Here is a 20,312-nt window from a genome sequence, read left to right as displayed (position 1 = left end):
CTTTTCATCTTTCTTTTCTTCTGAGTTTTTGGTGATATTCAGAGTTCCTGAGCTCAGAGATCCTCCCAAATTACAAACCAATAGCTATATAACTGTCATCCAGTTCCCTTATGAAGGGGCTCAGGAAATGAGGCAATAAAGTATGGTACTGTGAAGAGCCGTGTGGCTCTGTTGGCATCTGTGAGACTGAGGACCTGTTGGCTGGCAATTAGGGGATGTCTCAGTCATTCCAGGCTGCTGACACTCTCCAGTGCTGGACTCAAGGCCTGTCAGCTGCTTCTCCCATCTGACTTCTGCCAAGACCTTTTGTGTCCTCATTAAACACTTCAAGTTTATTGATTCATGTGGTGTTGAATTTAGAAATGTGAAGATTCCAGTTCCAATGTAAAGGTTGCATCCTAGCAATACTATCTAAGGTGAAAGCCACTGGAAACTTCAGCTGTTACTTTTATCAGGGACAGCAGGTACAGAGCACTTCAGTTCTATGTGAGATGTTTTGGCGCCACCTTCTGGCTGTGGTCCCAATAGAAACTAGACGTTTAGGTGGCTATTTCTTTTCTTTTCTTTTCTTTTCTTTTCTTTCTTTCTTTCTTTCTTTCTTTCTTTCTTTCTTTCTTTCTTTCTTTCTTTCTTTCTTTCTTTCTTTCTTTCTTTCTTTCTTTCATTTATTTATTTTTATTTTTTTGGTTAGTCATGGGGCTTGAACTCTGGGCCTGAGCGCTGTTCCTCAGCTCTTCAGCTCAAAGCGAGCACTCTACCATTTGAGCCACAGTGTCACTTCCAGTTTTCTGAGTGGTTTAATTGGAGATAAGAGTCTCATGGACATTCCTGCCTGGCTGGCTTTGAACCATGATCTTCAGATCTTAGCTTTCTGAGTAGCTAGGATTACAGGTGAGAGCCACTGGCACCCAGCTAGATAGCTATTTCTTACTCCAAAGGTCCATTGTCAGTTGAATGAATGAATCTCACAAATACAATAAACAAGTATCAGGTGGAAACAGGTATATGTTGTACAATCCATTTACAGAATGTACAAAACAAAGCAAACTACATTAAGCAGAGTCTTCCAGAGAAACAAAAGTATTAGGCGGGATATAGATCTATATATGTTTAATTTTATCTTTAAAAACAAATGATAGCTGGGAGCCAGTGGCTCACACCTGTAATCCTGGCTACTCAGGAGGCTGGGATCTGAGGATTGTGGTTCAAAGCCAGCCTGGGCAGGAAAGTCTGTGACTCTTTTTTTTTTTTTTTGGTCAGTCCTAGGGCTTGAACTCTGGGCCTGGGTACTGTCTCTCAGCTCTTCAGCTCAAGGCAAGTGCTCTACCACTTGAGCCACATCACCACTTCAAATTTTCGGGTGGTTAATTGGAGATAAGAGTGTCCCAGCCTTTCCTGCTCTGGCTGGCTTTGAACCATGATCCTCAGATCTTAGCCTCCTGAGTAGCTAGGATTACAGGCGTGAGCCACTGGGGCTGGGCAGCTTTGTTTTTCTTTTACCTGTATTTTTTTGTGTTTTTGGTAGTGGGGATCAAACCCAGGATGTTGCACTTGGCAGGCAACCACTTTGCCACTGAGCTACATCCCAGCCCTTGGTGAGACTTTTATCTCCAATTAACCACCAGAAAACTGGAAGTGGCACTGTGGTACAAGTGGTGGTGGGCTAACCTTGAGCTGAAGAGCTCAGGAGCAGTGCTCAGGCCCAGAGTTCAAGCCCCACAACACACACACACACACACACACACACACACACACACACACACACACACACACACACACACACACACACACACACACACACACACACACACACACACACACACACAATCAGGTGCTGGTGGCTCATGCCCATAATCCTAGCTACTGAGGTATGAGGATGGAGGTTCAAAGCCAGCCTGGGCAGAAAAGTCCCTGGGAGACTCTTATCTGCAATAGACTCTCAAAAAAAAAAAAAAGGCTGAAAGTGGTGTTGTGGCTCAAGTGGTAGAGAGCTAGCCTTGAGCACAAAATGGCCCAGAGACAGTGCCTGGGCCCTGAGTTCAAGGCCCAGGACCAGCAAAACAAAAACAAACGATAAAGCCAGCTTGCCAACCTATTTTTTTTATTTTATTTTTTGGTCAGTTGTGGGGCTTAAACTCTGAGCCTAGGTGCTGTCCCTCAGCTCTTCAGCTGAAAGCTAGTACTCTACCACTTGAACCACAGTGCCACTTCCAGCTTTTTCTGCTTATGTGGTGCTGAGGAATCAAACCCAGGGCCTCATGCATACAAGGCAAGCAATCAACCACTGAGCCACCTTCCCAGCTCACCAATTTATTTAAATGTTTCACAATATATTCTTAAGCAACAGCCAGAATTTACTAAGTTGCACAACCAGAAAACAGCTTTCATTCATACAAAACCAGAAATGTACTATTATTAACTTAATACCTTTCATTTCTACTGACCAAAAAACCCACTAAAACCCTAAAATTACTTCTGTAGCTTTATCTTGCCCATGTTAACATCAGTGTCAGGCAGTCTGACACTATTTGCCTCATATTTCAAACAATGGAATCCATGACTCTTGCATAGAGCAAAGACAAAACTGTCTTCCAGGTTCCAATGGCTCAAGTCTGAAATCCTAGCTACTCAGGAGGCTGAGATCTGAGGATCAAAATTGGAAGCCAACCCTGGCAGGAAAATCTAGGAGATTCTTATTTCCAAATAACAACCAAAAAGTCAGAAGTGGAGCTGTGGCTCAAGGGGTAGAGTGCCAGCCTTGAGCAAAAAAGTTAACAAAAAACATGCCTAGGTCCTGAGTTCGAGCCCTAGTACTGGCACGTACAAGAAAAGAAAAACCTTAGTTTTTGATCTTGAAGCTTTTAGTTGAATGCATGAGGCCTACCCATACTATCATAGGCAATCTACTTGAAGGTTTAAAATACCTTCATAGCAGCATCATAGGTTTTGAATAAAATAGCTGGCACCATCACCAAGTCAAGGCTGCAGAAAAAAAAAATTAGCTGTTACAGTGACCTATACTGTTGGGAATGAGGATAGTAATTACCTCTTGGGTATAACAACCACCCGTGGAGCTGCTGGGGTGCTGGTCATGCTGTTTCTCAGTTTGATGATGGATGGTTCAGTTTGTGAATATTTGGTGAACTGCATACTTAAGATATGTGGACATTTAGCTGGGCGCTGGTGGCTCACGCCTGTAATCCTAGCTACTCAGGAGGCTGAGATCTGAGGATCTCGGTTCAAAGCCAGCCCGGGCAGGAGAGACCGTGAGACTCCTATCTCCAGAAAACCGGAAGTGGCGCTGTAGCTCAAGTGGTAGAGCGCTCGCCTTGAGCTGAAGAGCTGAGGGACAGCGCCCAGGCCCAGAGTTCAAGCCCCACGACCGACAAAAAAAAAAAAAAAAAAAAGATATGTGGACATTTTGGCATGCATACTTCATCAAAGAAGAAAATGTTAGCTGGTGGCTCACGCCTATAATCCTAGCTATCAAGAGACTGAGACCTGAGGGTCACAGTTCAAAGCCAGCCCAGGCAGAAAAATCAGTGAGACTCATCTCCAATTAACCACCCCAAAACCAGAAGTGGAGCTGTGGCTTAAAGTGGTATAGCACATGCCTTGAGCAAAAAAGCTCTGGGAATAGCCCACACCTTGAGTTCAAGCCCTACAACTGACCAAAACAGGAAACAAAACCAAAAACAAAATGTTCAGAAGAAAAGATATTAAGACAAAACTAATGGAAACAAGAAAAAAGCATTAGATCCCATGGGGAGGAATTTTTTTCTTTTCAGTGCTTGTATAAGGGCTTGAATTTGCCTGAGTGCTTTTTCCCCCTGCTTGTGCTATATTATTTGAGCCAAACTTTCACTTCTGGCTTCTTGCTGATTAATTGGAGATAAGAGTCTCTCAAATTTGTCTGCCTGAGCTGGCTTTTAACCATGGTCCTCAGATCTTAGCCTCCAGAGTTACTAGGATTAGTCAACAATGCTTTTTTTTTTTTTTTTAAATACATAGAACTTTAATGGGTAGACACAAATCTGGGAGAAAAAAAGTATTCTAGTTTTGAATAGTATATTATGATGCACTTATTTTTGTTAGTCGTGGGGTATGAATTCTAGGCTAGTGCGCTGTCCCTCAGCTCTTCAGCTTAAGGCTAACACTCTACCACTTGAGCCACAGCACCACTTCCAGTTTTCTGGTGGTATATTGGAGATAACAGTCTCATGGACTGTCCTGCCCAGGCTGGCTTTGAACCATGATCCTCAGATCTCAGCCTCCTTGGTAGCTAGGATTATAGGTGTGAGCCACGGGTGCCTAGCCTATGATGCATTTATAAATAACCCATCTTGGGCTGGGAAGGTGGCTCAGTGGTAGAGCGCTTGCCTTGCATGCCTGAGGCCCTGGGTTCGATTCCTCAGCACCACATAAACAAAAAGAAAAAAGCTGGAAAGTGGCGCTGTGGCTCAAGTGGTAGAGCGCTAGCCTTGAGCTGAAGAGCTGAGAGACAGCGCCCAGGCCCAGAGTTCAGGCCCCACGACCGGACCCAAAAAATAAAAAATAAAAATAAATAAATAAATAACCCATCTTCTATTTTGGATGTTTTATTTTTAAAATTATTATTATCATTATTATTTTGTGAAAATACTGTACAGAGGGGTTACAATTACATGGGCAAGGTAATGAGTACATTTCTTATCAAGCATTGTTGCCTCCTCCTTACTTTCTCCTTACCATCCCTTCCTACTACCCCCATCCCCAAAGTTGTAAAGTTTGTTTTTCTTTTTTTTTGGGTCCGGTCGTGGGGCCTGAACTCTGGACTTGGGCGCTGTCCCTCAGCTCTTCAGCTCAAGACTAGAGCTCTACCACTTGAGCCACAGCACCACTTCTGGCTTTTTTCTTTTTGCTTATGTGGTGCTGAGGAATCCAACCTAGGGCCTTAGGCATGCAAGGCAAGCGCTCTACCACTGGGCCACCTTCCCAGCCCAGCCTGTGAAATTCTTTTTTTTTGGTCTGGTTGAGGGGCCTGAACTCAAGACTAGAGCTCTACCACTTGAGCCACAGCACCACTTCTGGCTTTTTTCTTTTTGCTTATATGGTGCTGAGGAATTGAACCCAGGGCCTCATGCACGCAAGGCAAGCGCTCTACCACTGAGCCACCTTCCCAGCCCGCCTGTGAAATTCTTATGTCTAATAAACCACCAGAAAACCAGAAGTGGTGCTGTTGCTTAAGTGGTAGAGCACTTGCCTTGAGCTGAAGAGCTCATGGACAGCATCCAGGGCCAGAGTTCAACCCCCACAATTGACCACAAAAAAATAAAAAGAAGCAAGACCACTTAAAAAGCAATTCTATTTACGTAACAGCCTACTAAATGCAAATCAATCCAAGAGTTGGGCTGGGAAGGTTGCACATGGTAGAACGCTTGCCTTGCATGCCTGAAGCCTTGGGTTCGATTCCTCAGCACCACATAAGCAAAAAGAAAAAAGCCGGAAGTGGGGCTGTGGCTCAAGTGGTAGAGCGCTAGCCTTGAGCTGAAGAGCTGAGGGACAGCGCCCAGGCCCAGAGTTCAGGCCCCACGACTGGACCCAAAAAAAAAAAAAAAAAAAAGAATGACAGTAAAAGCATCAGTGCTGGGACCCAGAAGAAAGCAGATGAATGGTTTAGAGAGAGGCCCATTGATACTAAGTTGAGGTGATGCTTATCTTGATTATTGTTATAATTTCATTAATACATACTAATATCAGAATTTATTAAATTGTACAATGTACAAATGCTCATATTTTTATAAACATGAATAGCTGCCAACAAAAAATATACCATTAAGAAAATTATGTGAGCCAGGTGGCGGTGACTCATGCCTGTAATCCTAGCTACTCAGGAGGCTGAGATCTGAGGATCACAGTTCAAAACCAGCCCAGCAGGAAAGTCTGTGAGACTTTTATCTCCAGAAAACCAGAAGGCACTGTGGCTCAAGTGGTAGAATGCTAGCCTTGAGCTGAAATGCTGAGGGATAGCACCCAGGCCCAGAGTTCAAACCCAAAACTGACCAAAAAAAAAAAAGAAAGTAAATTATGTGAGGAGGGGCTGGGAAGGTGGCTAGGAAGGTGGCTCAGTGGTAGAATACTTGCCGCTTATGCATAAGACCCTGGATTCGGTTCCTCAGCACCACATAAACAGAAAAAGCTGGAAGTGGTGCTGTGGCTCAAGTGGTTGAGCTCTACCCTTGAGCTGAAGAGCTGTGGGACAGCGTCCAGGCCCAGAATTCAAGCCCCATGACCGAACAAAAAAAAAAAAGAAAAAGAAAAAAGAAAAGAGGGGCTGGGAAGGTGGCTCAGTGGTAGAGCACTTGCCTTGCATGCATGAGGCCCTGGGTTCGATTCCTCAGCACCACATAAACAAAAAGAAAAAAGCTGGAAAGTGGCGCTGTGGCTCAAGTGGTAGAGCGCTAGCCTTGAGCTGAAGAGTTGAGGGACAGCGCCCAGGCCCAGAGTTCAGGCCCCACGACCGGACCCAAAAAAAATATATAAAAAAAAATGTAGCACTGTTACTCACTAGACACTACATTGAAAATGAATTATATCACTCGTTGGTGGGCACAGGAGGGAAAAACTTGGAGAGAGTGGAAGGGTTGACATTGTCTAACAAGAAATGTACTCATTACATGACTTATTTAACTGTAAGTCCTCTGTATGTTACCTTTATAATAAAAAATTTAAAAAGTTTAAACAAGTTAACTATATCATTAAAATTAGCTATATAGTACTACCAAAGGAATCAAGCATATACAAGTTTATGGATATTTTCTACAAAATCTTCATAGAATAATAGTTCCTGTTATTTACAATGGCAGGGGGGGGGGGAGTGAAACCTTCTAAACTCATTGCAGTTAATACACTTCACAAACTGTGAAAGGATACAAACAGCATACATCAAATATGCAAATTATCTACCAGATATACACAAAATTATCAGGCACTGTGGCTCACATTTGTAATACTAGCTATTCAGGAGGCTTAGATCTGAGGATCTTGGTTAAAAGCCATCCCAGGCACGCATATCCAAGAGTACAACAAAATGCCAGAAGTGAATGTATGGCTCAAATGATAGATCATCAGCTGTGGGTAGAATGAGAGATCATGAGGTCCACAGTTCAAGACCCAGTACCATGGGGCTAGAAAGGTGGCTCAGTGGTAGAGTACTTGCCTTGCATGCATGAGGCCCTGGGTTCGATTCCTCAACACCACATAAGCAAAAAGAAAAAAGCCGGAAGTGGTGCTGTGGCTCAAGTGGTAGAGTGCTAGCCTTGAGCTGAAGAGCTGAGGGTCAGCGCCCAGGCCCAGAGTTCAGGGCCCACGATCGGACCTCCCCCCAACCCCCCCCCCCAAAAAAAAGACCCAGTACCAGCACATATACACACACACACACACACCACCACCACCACCACCACCACTTCTTCCTCTCTCCCACAAAATTTAAAAGAGAAGAAAAGTGTGAAAAATCAAACTATCTGCTAATATTCTTTATAAATATAGAAGCAATAATTCTAATGGTAATGAAATAATGTTAGTGAAATAATAGTGAACAACCATGAATCCATCAAAAATACTGACTAAAAATTTTCAATCAGTTAATCAGGGTGAGTCACTCAAACTCTCTCAACTAATTTCCATATGCAAGATGTGTTCAGATCAAGACTTGGATGCCATCCTTAAGGTCATAGACTCTAGAACTTTATAGTACTGTAGCCTAGTGTGGCGGTGTGTTCCTGAAGTCCCAGCTACTCAAGAGACTGAGGCAGGAGGATCCCTTTAACCCAGGAGTTTGAGATTGGACATAAAACCCAAAGCAAAGCAAAATAAAAATAGTAATGGGTCAGTATAAGAACATTTGTGAATGTACTGATAGGAAAAAGGTAATAAAGTAAAACAAGTTTCCTAATTAAATGTCCTCAGAAGTTGGAAATCAGAATGAAAAGGTCAAGAACCCCTACCCCAGGAGAGACAGTTTCCTTAACATCAGAAACAAGGCAATTATGAGCACTGAAGAATCCTGGCTCCTACAAATATATTTCTTGCAAATATATCCACCGACTCAGATAAAAAGGGCAAAGGAGGCGGTGGGAAGGTGGCTCAGTGGTAGAGAGCTTGCCTTGCATGAATGAGGCTCTGGGTTCTGTTCCTCAGTACCACATAAGCAGAAAAACCCAGAAGTGGCACTGTGGCTCAAGTAGTAGAGCACTAGCCTTGAGCTGAAGAGCTGAGGGACAGCGCCTAGGCCCAGAGTTCAGGCCCCACAACCAACCAAAAAAAAAAAGGCAAAGGAGTCTTTATTAGCCACCCGTTGGCTATACTCTACTCGTTGGACAGTGAAGCATAGCAATCAGGCTCTCTCACGGCATAGCTTATATAGGAAAGAGGTGGCAGCATTTGTGACAGAGCCACACGTGAATGGCAATGTACTTCACAGAAACAGTCAATAATCACAAATAGCAATTTCCAGTAAACAAAGCAATAAGTTGGAAACAAAACCACATTCCAGATTTTCCCTTTGTTAGCGTTTAACTGTTTACTGAAACGTGCTCCAAGCTTCCGATTTACAAAAACACAACCCAAGTTTCCTAGTAGCCAAAACCCCATTTCACACATCCTGAACTTTCTATTTACCAAACTACCTTTCACACCTCCCAAGTTTCCTATTTACCAAGTCTAAGGCCAAACCACCTCGTGGGGTTCCCGGCTTTTCCTGAATTCTGCTGTTATTTACCACATTTCAGTAGCCTGATGTTTAACTTGATAATTATTTCGTTCTTTACTCTGGGTCTTTAACTCTGGAATTTCCCCTTAATAATTAACCTGGAGTTTCTCTCTACAAAGAGGTTTTATTTTTAATAATCAATAATTTTGTTCTATCTCTGATTTCACATTTTATAACCACAAGTATTATTTAATAACCTACTAGGTTTGGCTCTGTTCTTTTTATCCCTCTTCTTTTCTATATTACAGATAATACAGCCCACGGGAGATGCTGGGAGAAACAGGAAAGCTTTTTCCTTTTCTCTTGGAAGTACTCCAGACATTATTGATGGTTACAGGTGAATGTGGCTTGAGGAGTGGGGTCTGTCCATCCATCCATCCATCTGCTGAGGATTCAACCCAAGCCCTTGCATGGTACTAGGCTAGTGCTCTACCACTAGGCCACACGACTGTGTAGCTAGGTGCCGTCGGCAGCTGGCCTGGGAGATCTTTAATCACTAACCAACCAATGCTTTGGGTCTTTCCTCCTCCAGACCCTGTAACTCCCCTCCTCTCTCCAGGTCTCCTGCCTTGGAGCGTGCAGACTTGGGTTAGGAACCAAAGCCGCCGCTGGACGTCTCCTCTCGCTCTGTGCACTCCGTACATGTCTCCAGCGACCCACCCCGATTCAGAACTACCACGGTGGATGAACCTTTTTTCCTTCGCGGTTCCCGTGACACCCCAGCTCTTCGCTTGGACCGCAGCCCAGCTCTGCGCGCGCCCGGGAGCTCAAGCTCCGCCCACCGCGGGGGCGTGCCTCCGAGGCGCGAGCTAGCGCACCGGCCGCGGGGACGCGCAGACGTGCCGTGCGTGCGACCGCGGTGAGGCGGGTGTCCGCGGGCCAAGCGTCGTCACCACCCTCAAGGAGGCGGGAGGAGCGGGCGGAGGCGGAGCGTCTGCGGAAGCCATGTTTGTGGCGCGCAGCATCGCAGCGGATCACAAGGATCTGATCCATGATGTCTCTTTCGACTTCCACGGGAGGCGGATGGCCACTTGCTCCAGCGACCAGAGCGTCAAGGTGCGCACGGCGCCCCTGGGCCTGGAACGAGGGTGGGGGGGAAGTGGGAGGACGGGACGCCGGCGTGGAGTTAAAGGACGCGTCACAACTTAAGCGTACGCCGTCGGGCACGAGGCACCGAGCTCCCGGGGCAGGCGCAACCCTCGCCTGGTAGGCCCGCGCAGGAAAGCCTTGCCGCTCGCGTAGGGTGCAGTCACGATAGCCCCGCAGTCCCGGCGATTGGGCTTTAGTGCGCTTGCGCGGGACAACATCGCGCCACGTGCGCGCTCTCGCCGCCAGCGCGCTGGGCGCATGCGCCAGCCAGCCAGCCAGCCAGCCAGCCAGCCAGCGGGAGTCCGGGCGGTGGAGCCTTGGGTGGGCTTGGCCTGCGCCCGGTGGGGCTCGGCGTTCCGCTCAGGGAGTCGTTGGCCTTAGGACACACACTTTTTCGGCCAGAGGGCTTTCTGAATGGGACCTGAAGGGAAGTCTTTACCTGGTGCTTGTGTCTTAATTTCAGCGAGGGTCACCGGAGTTACTTCATCCGGGATATTAGATTGTTTTCTTTAGGTTTCGGATGAAGTTCACGTTGTTTTCGCCACAAAAGGAAAATCACACAGTTGCATCCCGTGCGTTCTCTACTTGCTATCTAAGAATTGGAGGGCTTGTTTCTAGTTTCTCCACAGGTCTGTTTAATACTGCAGGACAAGCAGAATTCCTATAATAGGGTATTTGGGATTTGGTAACTTCAGATAGGTTCTAAGGCGACATGTGTTATCATTTGAGAATCCCTCCTCCCCTTTACTGGGGCTTGAATTCAGGTCCTTGTGCTCGTTAGGAATCTAACCACATTTAACAATCCTTTTCATTTTTTTGCCAATCCTGGGGCTTGAACTCAGGGCCTGGGCACTGTCCTGAGCTTCTTTTGCTCAAGGCTAGCACTCTACTACTTGAGCCACAGCACCACTTCTGGCTTTTTCTGTTTGTGTGGTTCTGAGTAATTGAACCCAGGTCTTTGTGCATGCCAGGCAAGCAGTCTACCATTAAGCCACATTCCCAGCCCTTAAAATCTTTTTTTTTTTTTTTTTTGGACGGCCGTGGGGTCTGAACTCTGGGTCTGGGCACTATCCCTCAGCTTTTCAGCTCAAGGATAGTGCTCTACTACTTGAGCCACAGTGCCACTTTCAGATTTTTCTGCTTATGTGGTGCTAAGGAATCAAACCCAGGGCCTCATGGATGCAAGGCAAGCACTCTACCACTGAGCCACCTTCCCAGCCCCCTGGGCACTGTCTTTGAGTTTATTGTTCAAGAATAGCTCTCTACCACTTGAATCACAGCTCCACTTCTGTATCTTTTTTGTTGGTTAATTGGAGATAAGTATCTCATGGCTTTTCTAGCCCGGGCTGGCTTTGAACTATTATTTTCAAATCTTAGGATTTGAAAATAGGATTTATGATTACAGCCATGAACCAGCAGTACCCAGCTATTAAGTTTTTCTTTTTTTTTTTTTTTACTGGCCAGTCAGTCTTAGGGCGAACTTGGCACCTGGCTGCTATCCCTGAACTTTTCTTTTTTTTCTTTTTTTTGGGTCCAGTTGTGGGGCCTGAACTCTGGGCCTGGGTGCTGTTCCTCAGCTCTTCAGCTCAAGGCTAGCGCTCTACCACTTGAGCCACAGTGCCACTTCCGGTTTTTTTCTTTTTGCTTATGTGGTGCTGAGGAATCAAACGCAGGGCCTCAGGCATGCAAGGCAAGCACTCTACCACTGAGCCACCTTCCCAGCCCCTCCCTGAGCTTCTTTTGCTCCAGGCTCGCAGTCTGTCATTTGAGCCACCGTTTCACTTTCAGATGTTTTGGTAATTTATTGGAGATGAGAATCTCACAGACTTTCTCCTTCATGCTGGTTGTCACCCTCCTGAGTAACTAGGATTACAGGTGTGAGCCACTGGTGACTGGCTGAGATTTTTATTAATTTAGCATTATTAATTTAGGCTAATTCCAGGAGGGAAATTAATAAATATTTCAAAGCTTTTTTTTTTTTTTTTTGTCGGTCGTGGGGCTTGAACTCTGGGCCTGAGCGCTGTCCCTCAGCTCTTCAGCTCAAGCCTAGCGCTCTACCATTTGAGTTACAGCGCCATTTCTGGTTTTCTCATGGTTTATTGGAGATAAGAGTTTCATGGACTTTCTTGCCCGGACTGGCTTTGAACCGTGATCCTCAGATCTCAGCCTCCTGAGTAGGATTACTGGCATGAGCTACCGGTGCCAGGCTTATTTCAAAGCTTTTAGTAAGTATTGGAAAACCTTTTTTTCCCCCAACAGATTGTGCTTTCTCCCCGCCCCCCCCTTCCATTCCAGTGTTCAAACCCAGAGTCTCAAACACAGTAGGAAAACACTCCACTATTCTACATCCCTAGCTGAGGTTGTACAATTTTCTACATTGCCAATGAGAGTATTGATTTGCCCAGGTTGGACCTTGTCCTTATGTATTTTTTTTAACAGTTTATATTGCCACTTTGTTTTTATAATCTATAATTCTTGGGGGTAATAAAGTTGAATATTTTGATTTATCTTTAATTAAACATTTAGTTGTTTCACATTGTGGGCTTTGTGTTAATGACATTCATTCTACTACTGGTAATCCCAAAGTCAATATCCTCTGAGCTTTTGAAGTCATTTGTAGCTACCTGGGATGATAAAAAGTTTAAATTTTTCAACTTACATGGAATGAGATGGTATTTTATCTATCATCTTATTTTGATTGTACTTTTTTTTTTTTGTTGGTCGTGGGTCTTGAACTCTGGGCTTGGGCGCTGTCCCTGTGCTCTTCAGCTCAAAGCGAGGGCTCTACCGCTAGAACCACAGCACCACTTCCGGTTTTCTAGAAGGTTTATTGGAGATAAGAGTCTTCTGAACTTTCCTGCCTGGTCTAGCCTTGAACCTCGATCCTCAGATCTCAGCCTTCTGAGTACCTAGGATTACAGGCGTGAGCCACCGGCGCCCGGCTTGATTGTACTTTTGAACAAGCTATTTTCAGTTAATGACGCAACTTTTTGCATTACTTATTCTGTTGATGATTTCACAGTTTAAATGTGGTGTGTGTGTGTGTGTGTGTGTGTGTGTGTGTGTGTGTGTGTGTGTGTGTGTGTGTGTGTGTGTGTGTATGTACATACGTACGTGTGTGTGTACGTGTTTATGTGCATGTATGTGTGTATATCCTGGGGCTTGAACTGGGCCTGTACACTGTCCCTGACCTCTTGCTCAAGGCTATTAGTGCACTACCATTCTGGTTTTTTGGTGATAATTGGAGATGAGAGTCTCAGGCACTTTCCTACCCTCGCTGGTTTTGAATTGAGATCCTGAGATCTCAGCCTTCTGAGTAGCTAGGATTTCAGGTGATCCACCAGTGCCTATCCTTCAAATGGTTTTTAAATGCTGAAGAGTTTCTAGACAAAGAAGGCTGTGGTGTGCCTTATTACTAACACACATATGTGTTAGATAAGCACCCTTTAGACTTGAGTATTGTAGCCCTGTTGACTCTGAGTTCAGTGTGGATGAATCAACATTGTGTATTAAATAATGTCTTTTTTTGGGGGTGGGTCTTGGGGCTTGAACTCAGGGCTTGGGCTCTGTCTCTGAGCCTGTCTATGCTCAAGGCTGTGCTCTACCACTTGAGCCAAGGAACCACTTCCAGCTTTTCTGTTTATGTGGTACTGAGGAATCAAACCCAGGGCTTCTTTATGCATGTTAGGCAAGCACTCTACCACTAAGCCACATTCCTAGCCATAAATAATGTCTTTAAGCAGAAATGTGTTACATAAAACAGGTTATGTATTGATTGGTTGGTGAAAATGTTAAACCAGAGATTCACAGTACTCTAAACCACATCTCTCCTAGGAGCAGTGTTTTAGTAGTCATAAAACATAACTGCTGTCAGTAATGAGAATTGAGGGATTGGGGTTGTTTGCCCAGTAGTAAAAATAAAAGTACCACACAAATACACTTACATGCCCATGCACACACAAGAAAAGGCATGAGAAAGAGACTGTGTGTGTGTGTGTGAGAGAGAGAGAATTTTAAGTTCCTCTCTTTGCTTGTACACTGAATCAGTGTTAGAGGTTTTTTGACATCAATTTGTGGGAATTTTTTGTATAAAATACTTGCCTTTTGTTTTCATACAGGTATGGGATAAAAGTGAAAGTGGAGATTGGCATTGCACTGCTAGCTGGAAGGTTAGTATTTTTACTGTGATTCAAAAGGTTGAAATATTTACTATTTGTTGTGTTAAACCTGCTATTCAATTTGAGGAAATTATAACATATATGCTTGAGTCTTTTCCTGGAAAGGCAGTTAACTTTATTTTGCTATTAAAGTAATAGAAATATATATCAGATAATTTGGAATAAGAGAATCTGTAATTCTGTATCATTCTATTATTAGTTCTTTATTATAGCCTTACATTCTTTTTGTTGTTGTTGGTCATGGGGCTTGAACTCTGGGCTTGGGTACTGTCCCTGTGCTCTTCAGCTCAAGGTGAGCGCTCTATCGCTTGTGCCACAGCTCCACTTCCAGTTTTCTGGTAGTTTAGTGGAGATGAGTCTCACAGACTTTTCTGCCTGGGCTGGCTTTGGGCCTCGATCCTCAGATTTCAGCCTTCTGAGGAGCTAGGATTATAGGTGTGAGCCACTGACTCCCGGCTGGTTTTATATTCTCTCTCTCTCTCTCTCTCTCTCTCTCTCTCTCTCTCTCTCTCTCTCTCTCTCTCTCTCTCTCTCTCTCCTACACTCACTCATTCACTGAGGGCCTTGTTTTAGCTCTTTCATTCAAATCTGGTAGTCTAGCATTTGAGCCACACTTCCATTTCTGGATTTTTGTTAGTTAATTGGAGATGAGTGTCTTGTATTGGTTGTCTGACTTAGAACCTCAGTCCTCAGCCTCCTGAGTAGAAAGAATTACAGGAATGAAGCTCGTGTGTGTGTGTGTGTGTGTGTGTGTGTGTGTGTGTGTGTGTGTGTGTGTGTGTGTGTGTGTGTGTGTGTGTGTGTGTGTGTGTGTGTGTGTGTGTGTGTGTGTGTGTGTGTATTTTTTTGATTGGTCATGAGGTTTGAGTTCTTTGCTCAAGGTTAGCGTTCTACCACTTGGAGCTATAGCATTGCTTCTGGTTTTCTGGTGGTTAATTGGAGATAAGAGTCTCATAGACTTTCCTGCATGGGCTGGCTTTGAAATGTGATCCTCAGATCTCAGCCTCCTGAGTAGCTGGAGTACAGGTGTGAGCCACTGGTGCCCAGCTTCTTTTTTTGTTGTTGTTGTTGGTTGTGGGATTTGAACTCTGTGCCTGGATGCTGTCCCTCAACCCTTCAGCTCAAGGCTAGTGATCTACCATTTGAGCCACAGCACCATTTCTGGTTTTCTGATCCTTTATTGGAGATAAGAGTCTCCTGAGGGGGGCTGGGAAGATGGCTCAGTGGTAGAGCACTTGCCTTGCATGCATGAGGCCCTGGGTTTGATTCCTCAGCACCACATAAACAAAAAGAAAAGGCCGGAAGTGGCGCTGTGGCTCAAGTGGTAGAGCGCTACCCTTGAGCTGAAGAGCTGAGGGACAGCGCTCAGGCCCCATGACCGGACCCCCACCCCCCCAAAAAAAAAAAGTCTCCTGAACTTTGCTGCCTGGGCTGGCTTTGAGCTTTGATCCTGAGTAACTAGGATTATAGGCGTGAGCTACCTGTGCCCAGCTTCCTTTATATACTTTTAATAGTTGTGATTTTTTTCCTCCATCATTTATGTGTTGGTTTCTTACTGTTTAATTTTTATTAGCATGCAGTAGTTATTTAGTGAGAGATTTCATTGTGATGTTTCATGCATTGTTTTATTTCTTGATTATTTATTTACTTTTTTTTTTCAGTACCAGGGTTTGAACTCAGGGCCTTGTGTTCACTCAGTTTGCTTAGTCTAGTGGCTGGATATTTTGGTAATGGAGTTTTGAGGACTTTTCTGCCTCAGCTGGCTTTGACCTGTGATCCTCTGCATCTTAGCCACCTGGCTTATTCCTTGATTTAAATTCCTTGATTCAATTACTCAATTAAATTTATCAGTTTTAAAGGCTGAGAATGTAGCTTAGTGGTAGAACACATTCCCAGCACTGAATCAAAAAGAGAAAAGGAGTCTACTAGAGTCTTGAAATCAGAGTAGAAATATGACAGCAGACTGGACCTGGTGGGTCACACTTACAATCTTACCACTCAGGAGGCTGGGGAAGGAGGATAGTGAGTTCACAGCCAACCTGGGCTATGCGGTTTCATCTTTGCTAGAAATTTTGTATAGATGGAATCCTTACGTATTAAGTTTTCTCATTGTTGTGATCAAAGTACCTGAGAACTTAAAACAAGTTTATTTTGACCTGTTTCCAGAGGGTTCGTCCCTTAGGCATCATGGTGGCTGTAGTATATGGCAACAGTGGTTCTTTGTCTGATACTGGACAGGGGGCAGAGAGACAGGCAGAGGCTCAGGGACAAGATAATCCCAAGGACCTGCTCTCAGTGACTTACTTCTTCCAGCTATGTTCCCCCTTCAGTTTCTAGAACTTTCCTAAATAGCATCACCATCTGGGGATGGAGTTCCTAGCACATGAGTCTTTCTGGGGATACCTTATAGATAGTCCTTTGTGTCTGACTCCTTTACCTTAGTGTGTTTTCGATGTTCATCAGCATTGTCATATGTCAGTAGTCTGTTAAATAGTTATGTAGTTACACCACACATACCCATTCACCAGTAGAAGGATGTTTGAATTATCTCCAGTTTTGGGTTACTATGAATAATGTTTATGTTAGGACCTTTCCTAGCATTATAACAAAATACCTGAGATAGTCAACTTATGAAAAATAACTGGCTAACATTTTTGGAAGTTTCAGTCCATTATTGGTTTGCCTGCTGCTTTTGGAATGTCACATAGACACATTTTTCTTGTTACTCAGATAAAAATTATGAACTTTTCCTCCCGTTTTTTGGTCGGTCGTAGGGTTTGAACTCTGGGCCTGGGCACTGTTCCTCAGCTCTTCAGCTTAAGGCTAGTGCTCTACCACTTGAGCTACAGCATGCAAGGCAAGCACTCTACCACTGAGCCACCTTCCCAGCCCTGAACTTTTTTTTTTTTACAAAAGTAAAACTTCCTATGTATGAAATATGAGTAAACTCAGTTTGGTTTTCTTTCCTCTTTTAAAATCCTCTAGACACACAGTGGATCTGTATGGCGTGTAACATGGGCCCATCCTGAATTTGGACAGGTTTTGGCTTCCTGTTCTTTTGACCGAACAGCTGCTGTGTGGGAAGAAATAGTGGGAGAATCAAATGATAAGCTGAGAGGACAAAGTCATTGGGTGAGACATTGGTTTGTGTCTAATGGGGCAGGCACGTGAACAGTGGGAATTGGTGGTGATCCTAAGAATAACTTCTTCAATCACTTGGTAATGTTACTACTTCTCCCTTATTTATCAGCTCCACTATTTTTCATTTTATCTTTGGCTTGAATTAGTTTTTGGGAGTACCCATGAAATAGTATTTGTATCTTTTTTTTTTTTTGGTGATCGTGAGGCTTGAACTCTGGACCTGGGCGCTGTCCCTCAGATCTTCAGCTTAAGGCTAGTGCTCTACCACATGAGCCACAGAGCCACTTCCGGTTTTCTGGTGGTTTATTGGAGATAAGAGTCTCATGGATTTTCCTGCCTGGGCTGGCTTTGAACTCAGATCCTCAGATCTCAGCCTCCTGAGTAGCTAGGATTATGGGTGTGAGCCACTGGCTGCATCTGATTTTATATGTTAGCATTTCTTATGTGATTTTAGATGGAAATTAGTATATAACTTTAGACTACTCTAACATTTTTTTGGTTGGTCATGGGGCCTGAACTCTGGGCCTGGGCGCTGTCCCTCAGCTCTTCAGCTGTAGCCTAGCGCTCTACCACTTGAGCCTCAGCTCCACTTCCAGCTTTTTTCTTTTTGCTTATGTGGTGCTGAGAAACCGAACCAAGGGCCTCATGCATGCAAGGCAAGCACTCTACCACTGAGCCACTTTCCTAGCCCCACCTCTAACATTCTTTTTTTTTGTCAGTCGTGGGGCTTGAACTCTGGGCCTGGGCACTGTCCCTCAGCTCTTCACCTCAAGGCTAGCGCTCTACCACTTGAGCTACAGCGCCACTTCCGGTTTTCTGGTGGTTTATTGGAGATAGGAGTCTCACGGTCTCCCCTGCCCGGGCTGGCTTTGAACCGTGATCCTCAGATCTCAGCCTCCTGAGTAGCTAGGATTACAGGCGTGAGCCACCAGCGCCAGGCTACCTCTAACATTCTTGAAAGCTGTTTCTGTTGCGCCCCTCCCCTCCCTCAGTACTAGGAATTGACCTCGGGCCTCACAGATGCTAAACATGTATTTCACTTCTGAGTTATTCTCTAAACCCTTGTTTTATATTTTCCTTGCAAAATATATTCTCCTTTATGTGAACCCACTTTATTTTGGCCTTGATTGGATGGTTGATACTACCCAAGTTCCTACTCTATACAGTAAGGATTTTTGAGAGAGAATTTTTTGGAGATGCTATACTGTAGCCTTTTGTTTACTCCTGCATAATTTTTTCATAATCACATGCGTGGTACAAAATTTGAAAGTCATAAAAGGGTAAGAACTTCCTTGTCTTCCAGTGTCACCCTGTTGTGTCTCTAGAGGCTGCCACTGTTGCACGTATTTTGTGACTTCTTCCTTTCTAGGACAGTGGCAGTCCAAGTGGGGTCATTTATGCTTAAGTGAAGTTGCATACCTTCTATTTACTACTAAAGGATCTTATTTAATTTACTGCTTGCAGCATGCTTTGCACTACAGTGCTATCTGTATAAAAATTTTTAATTTTTTTTTAGTTTCATGAGCAGTTTGCCTAAGAAATTATGTACATATTAAATTGAGACAGACATTTTTTGCCTTGAAGGCAATAATTATGTCATTAATTTGTTAGTGATTGTTATGGATGTGGTGTTTTAGAAAGTGCTTTGGAGGAGATTGGGGCCCAGACAGGCTTAAAAATAACTCATACAAGTCGGGTGCCGGTGGCTCACGTCTGTAATCCTAGCTACTCAGGAGGCTGAGGTCTGAGGATTGCAGTTCAAAGCCAGCCTGGACAGGAAAGTCTGTGATAGTCTTATCTCCAGAAACCAGGAGTGGCTCTGTGGCTCAAGTGGTAGAGCAGTAGCCTTGAGTTGAAGAGCTGAGGGATAGCACCCAGGCCCAGAGTTTAAGCTCCACGACCAACAACAAAAAAAATGCCAACAACAACAAAATGCATATAAGGTGGTTGCCAGTGGCTTAATCCTAGCTACTCAGGAGGCTGAGATATGAGGATCTTAGTTCAGATCTAGCCTTGGCAGATAAATCTGTGAGATTCTTAGCTCCAGTTACCCAGTAAAATGCTGGCTGCAGCTTGGCTCAGATGGTAGAGTGTCAGCTATGAATGGAAAACAGTATATGACCCTGAGTTCAAGGCCCGGTTACAACACAAAAAAACCCCCAATGTAATCCCAAACCCCATAAAAACCCAGTGTATTGAAAGGCTATGTACTTTGTAAATGAAAGAGCAATTCTGTGTTCTTTAAAATCTCCACCATGGAAGTGGTGCTGTAGCTCAAGTGGTAGAGCGCTTGCCTTGATCTGAAGAGCTGAGGGACAGCGCTCAGGAGCAGAGTTCAAGCCCCATGACTGACAAAAAAAAACCAAAACAACAACTGGTAAAATCTCTACCATGTTTTCTTTCATTTATGATTTTAGTTGTTTATTATCTTTTTCAGGTGAAGAGGACAACTCTAGTGGATAGCAGAACATCCGTGACAGATGTGAAATTTGCTCCCAAGCATATGGGTCTTATGTTAGCAACCTGTTCAGCAGATGGCATAGTTAGAATATATGAGGCACCAGATGTTATGAATCTCAGCCAGTGGTCTCTGCAGCATGAGATCTCATGCAAGCTAAGCTGTAGTTGTATTTCTTGGAACCCTTCAAGGTAAGCTTACATATCAAACCTCTGATGATATACTTCTCGTCAGATGAACTCGAGATTTTTTCTTTAAGGGAAAAAAGATTTGACTCAGCATTTCAGACACATCATTCTATTGTAAGGATAGTGTAGTGAAGCACGGTGGTTCAGGTCACCATGGCCAGAGAGCAGAGAAAGGAAATGCCAGGCACTGAGCTGGCTTTCTTCTTTCTTTTTATATTTCCTCTGGGTCCAGCAACCCATGAATGGTGTCACTCATGTTAAGGGTGGCTTTTCCTCCCATAAGTTAATCCTCTTTGGAAATATCCTCAGACATACCTAGAGCTGTGTCTTAACTAATCTCCTAGGTGATTCAAAATTCAGGCAAGTTGACAAAACCATCACAAATTCACCTTTTGTAAACTTGATAAACATATTGGCTTCCCAGGAATTGGATTAGTAGATTTTAAGATTAAAATTTGATGATTTATTATCTAAAAAGTTTTTTTTAAAAAAAATATGTCTTCTAGAAG

At 44.1% G+C, this 20,312-nt stretch overlaps 1 protein-coding gene across 1 annotated transcript in view; it reads left to right on the top strand.

Annotated features, from left to right (window-relative positions):
• Positions 1-9,642: 9,642 nt before the first annotated feature.
• Cep192 (centrosomal protein 192) overlaps positions 9,643-20,312 on the top strand; it is a 153,271-nt gene continuing 142,601 nt past the window's right edge. Inside the window, exons 1-4 of the mRNA XM_070028853.1 lie at positions 9,643-9,805; positions 13,957-14,007; positions 17,002-17,148; positions 19,595-19,806. Coding sequence (XP_069884954.1) covers positions 9,695-9,805; positions 13,957-14,007; positions 17,002-17,148; positions 19,595-19,806 — 521 coding nt within the window. The 5' untranslated portion in view covers positions 9,643-9,694. The remainder of the gene's footprint in view (positions 9,806-13,956; positions 14,008-17,001; positions 17,149-19,594; positions 19,807-20,312) is intronic.

This window comes from Dipodomys merriami, unplaced genomic scaffold, assembly GCF_024711535.1.
Source record: "Dipodomys merriami isolate MVZ:Mamm:240054 unplaced genomic scaffold, mDipMer1.0.p SCAF_2, whole genome shotgun sequence".
Lineage (NCBI taxonomy): Eukaryota > Metazoa > Chordata > Mammalia > Rodentia > Heteromyidae > Dipodomys > Dipodomys merriami.
This window is presented reverse-complemented; position numbering and strand designations above follow the sequence as displayed.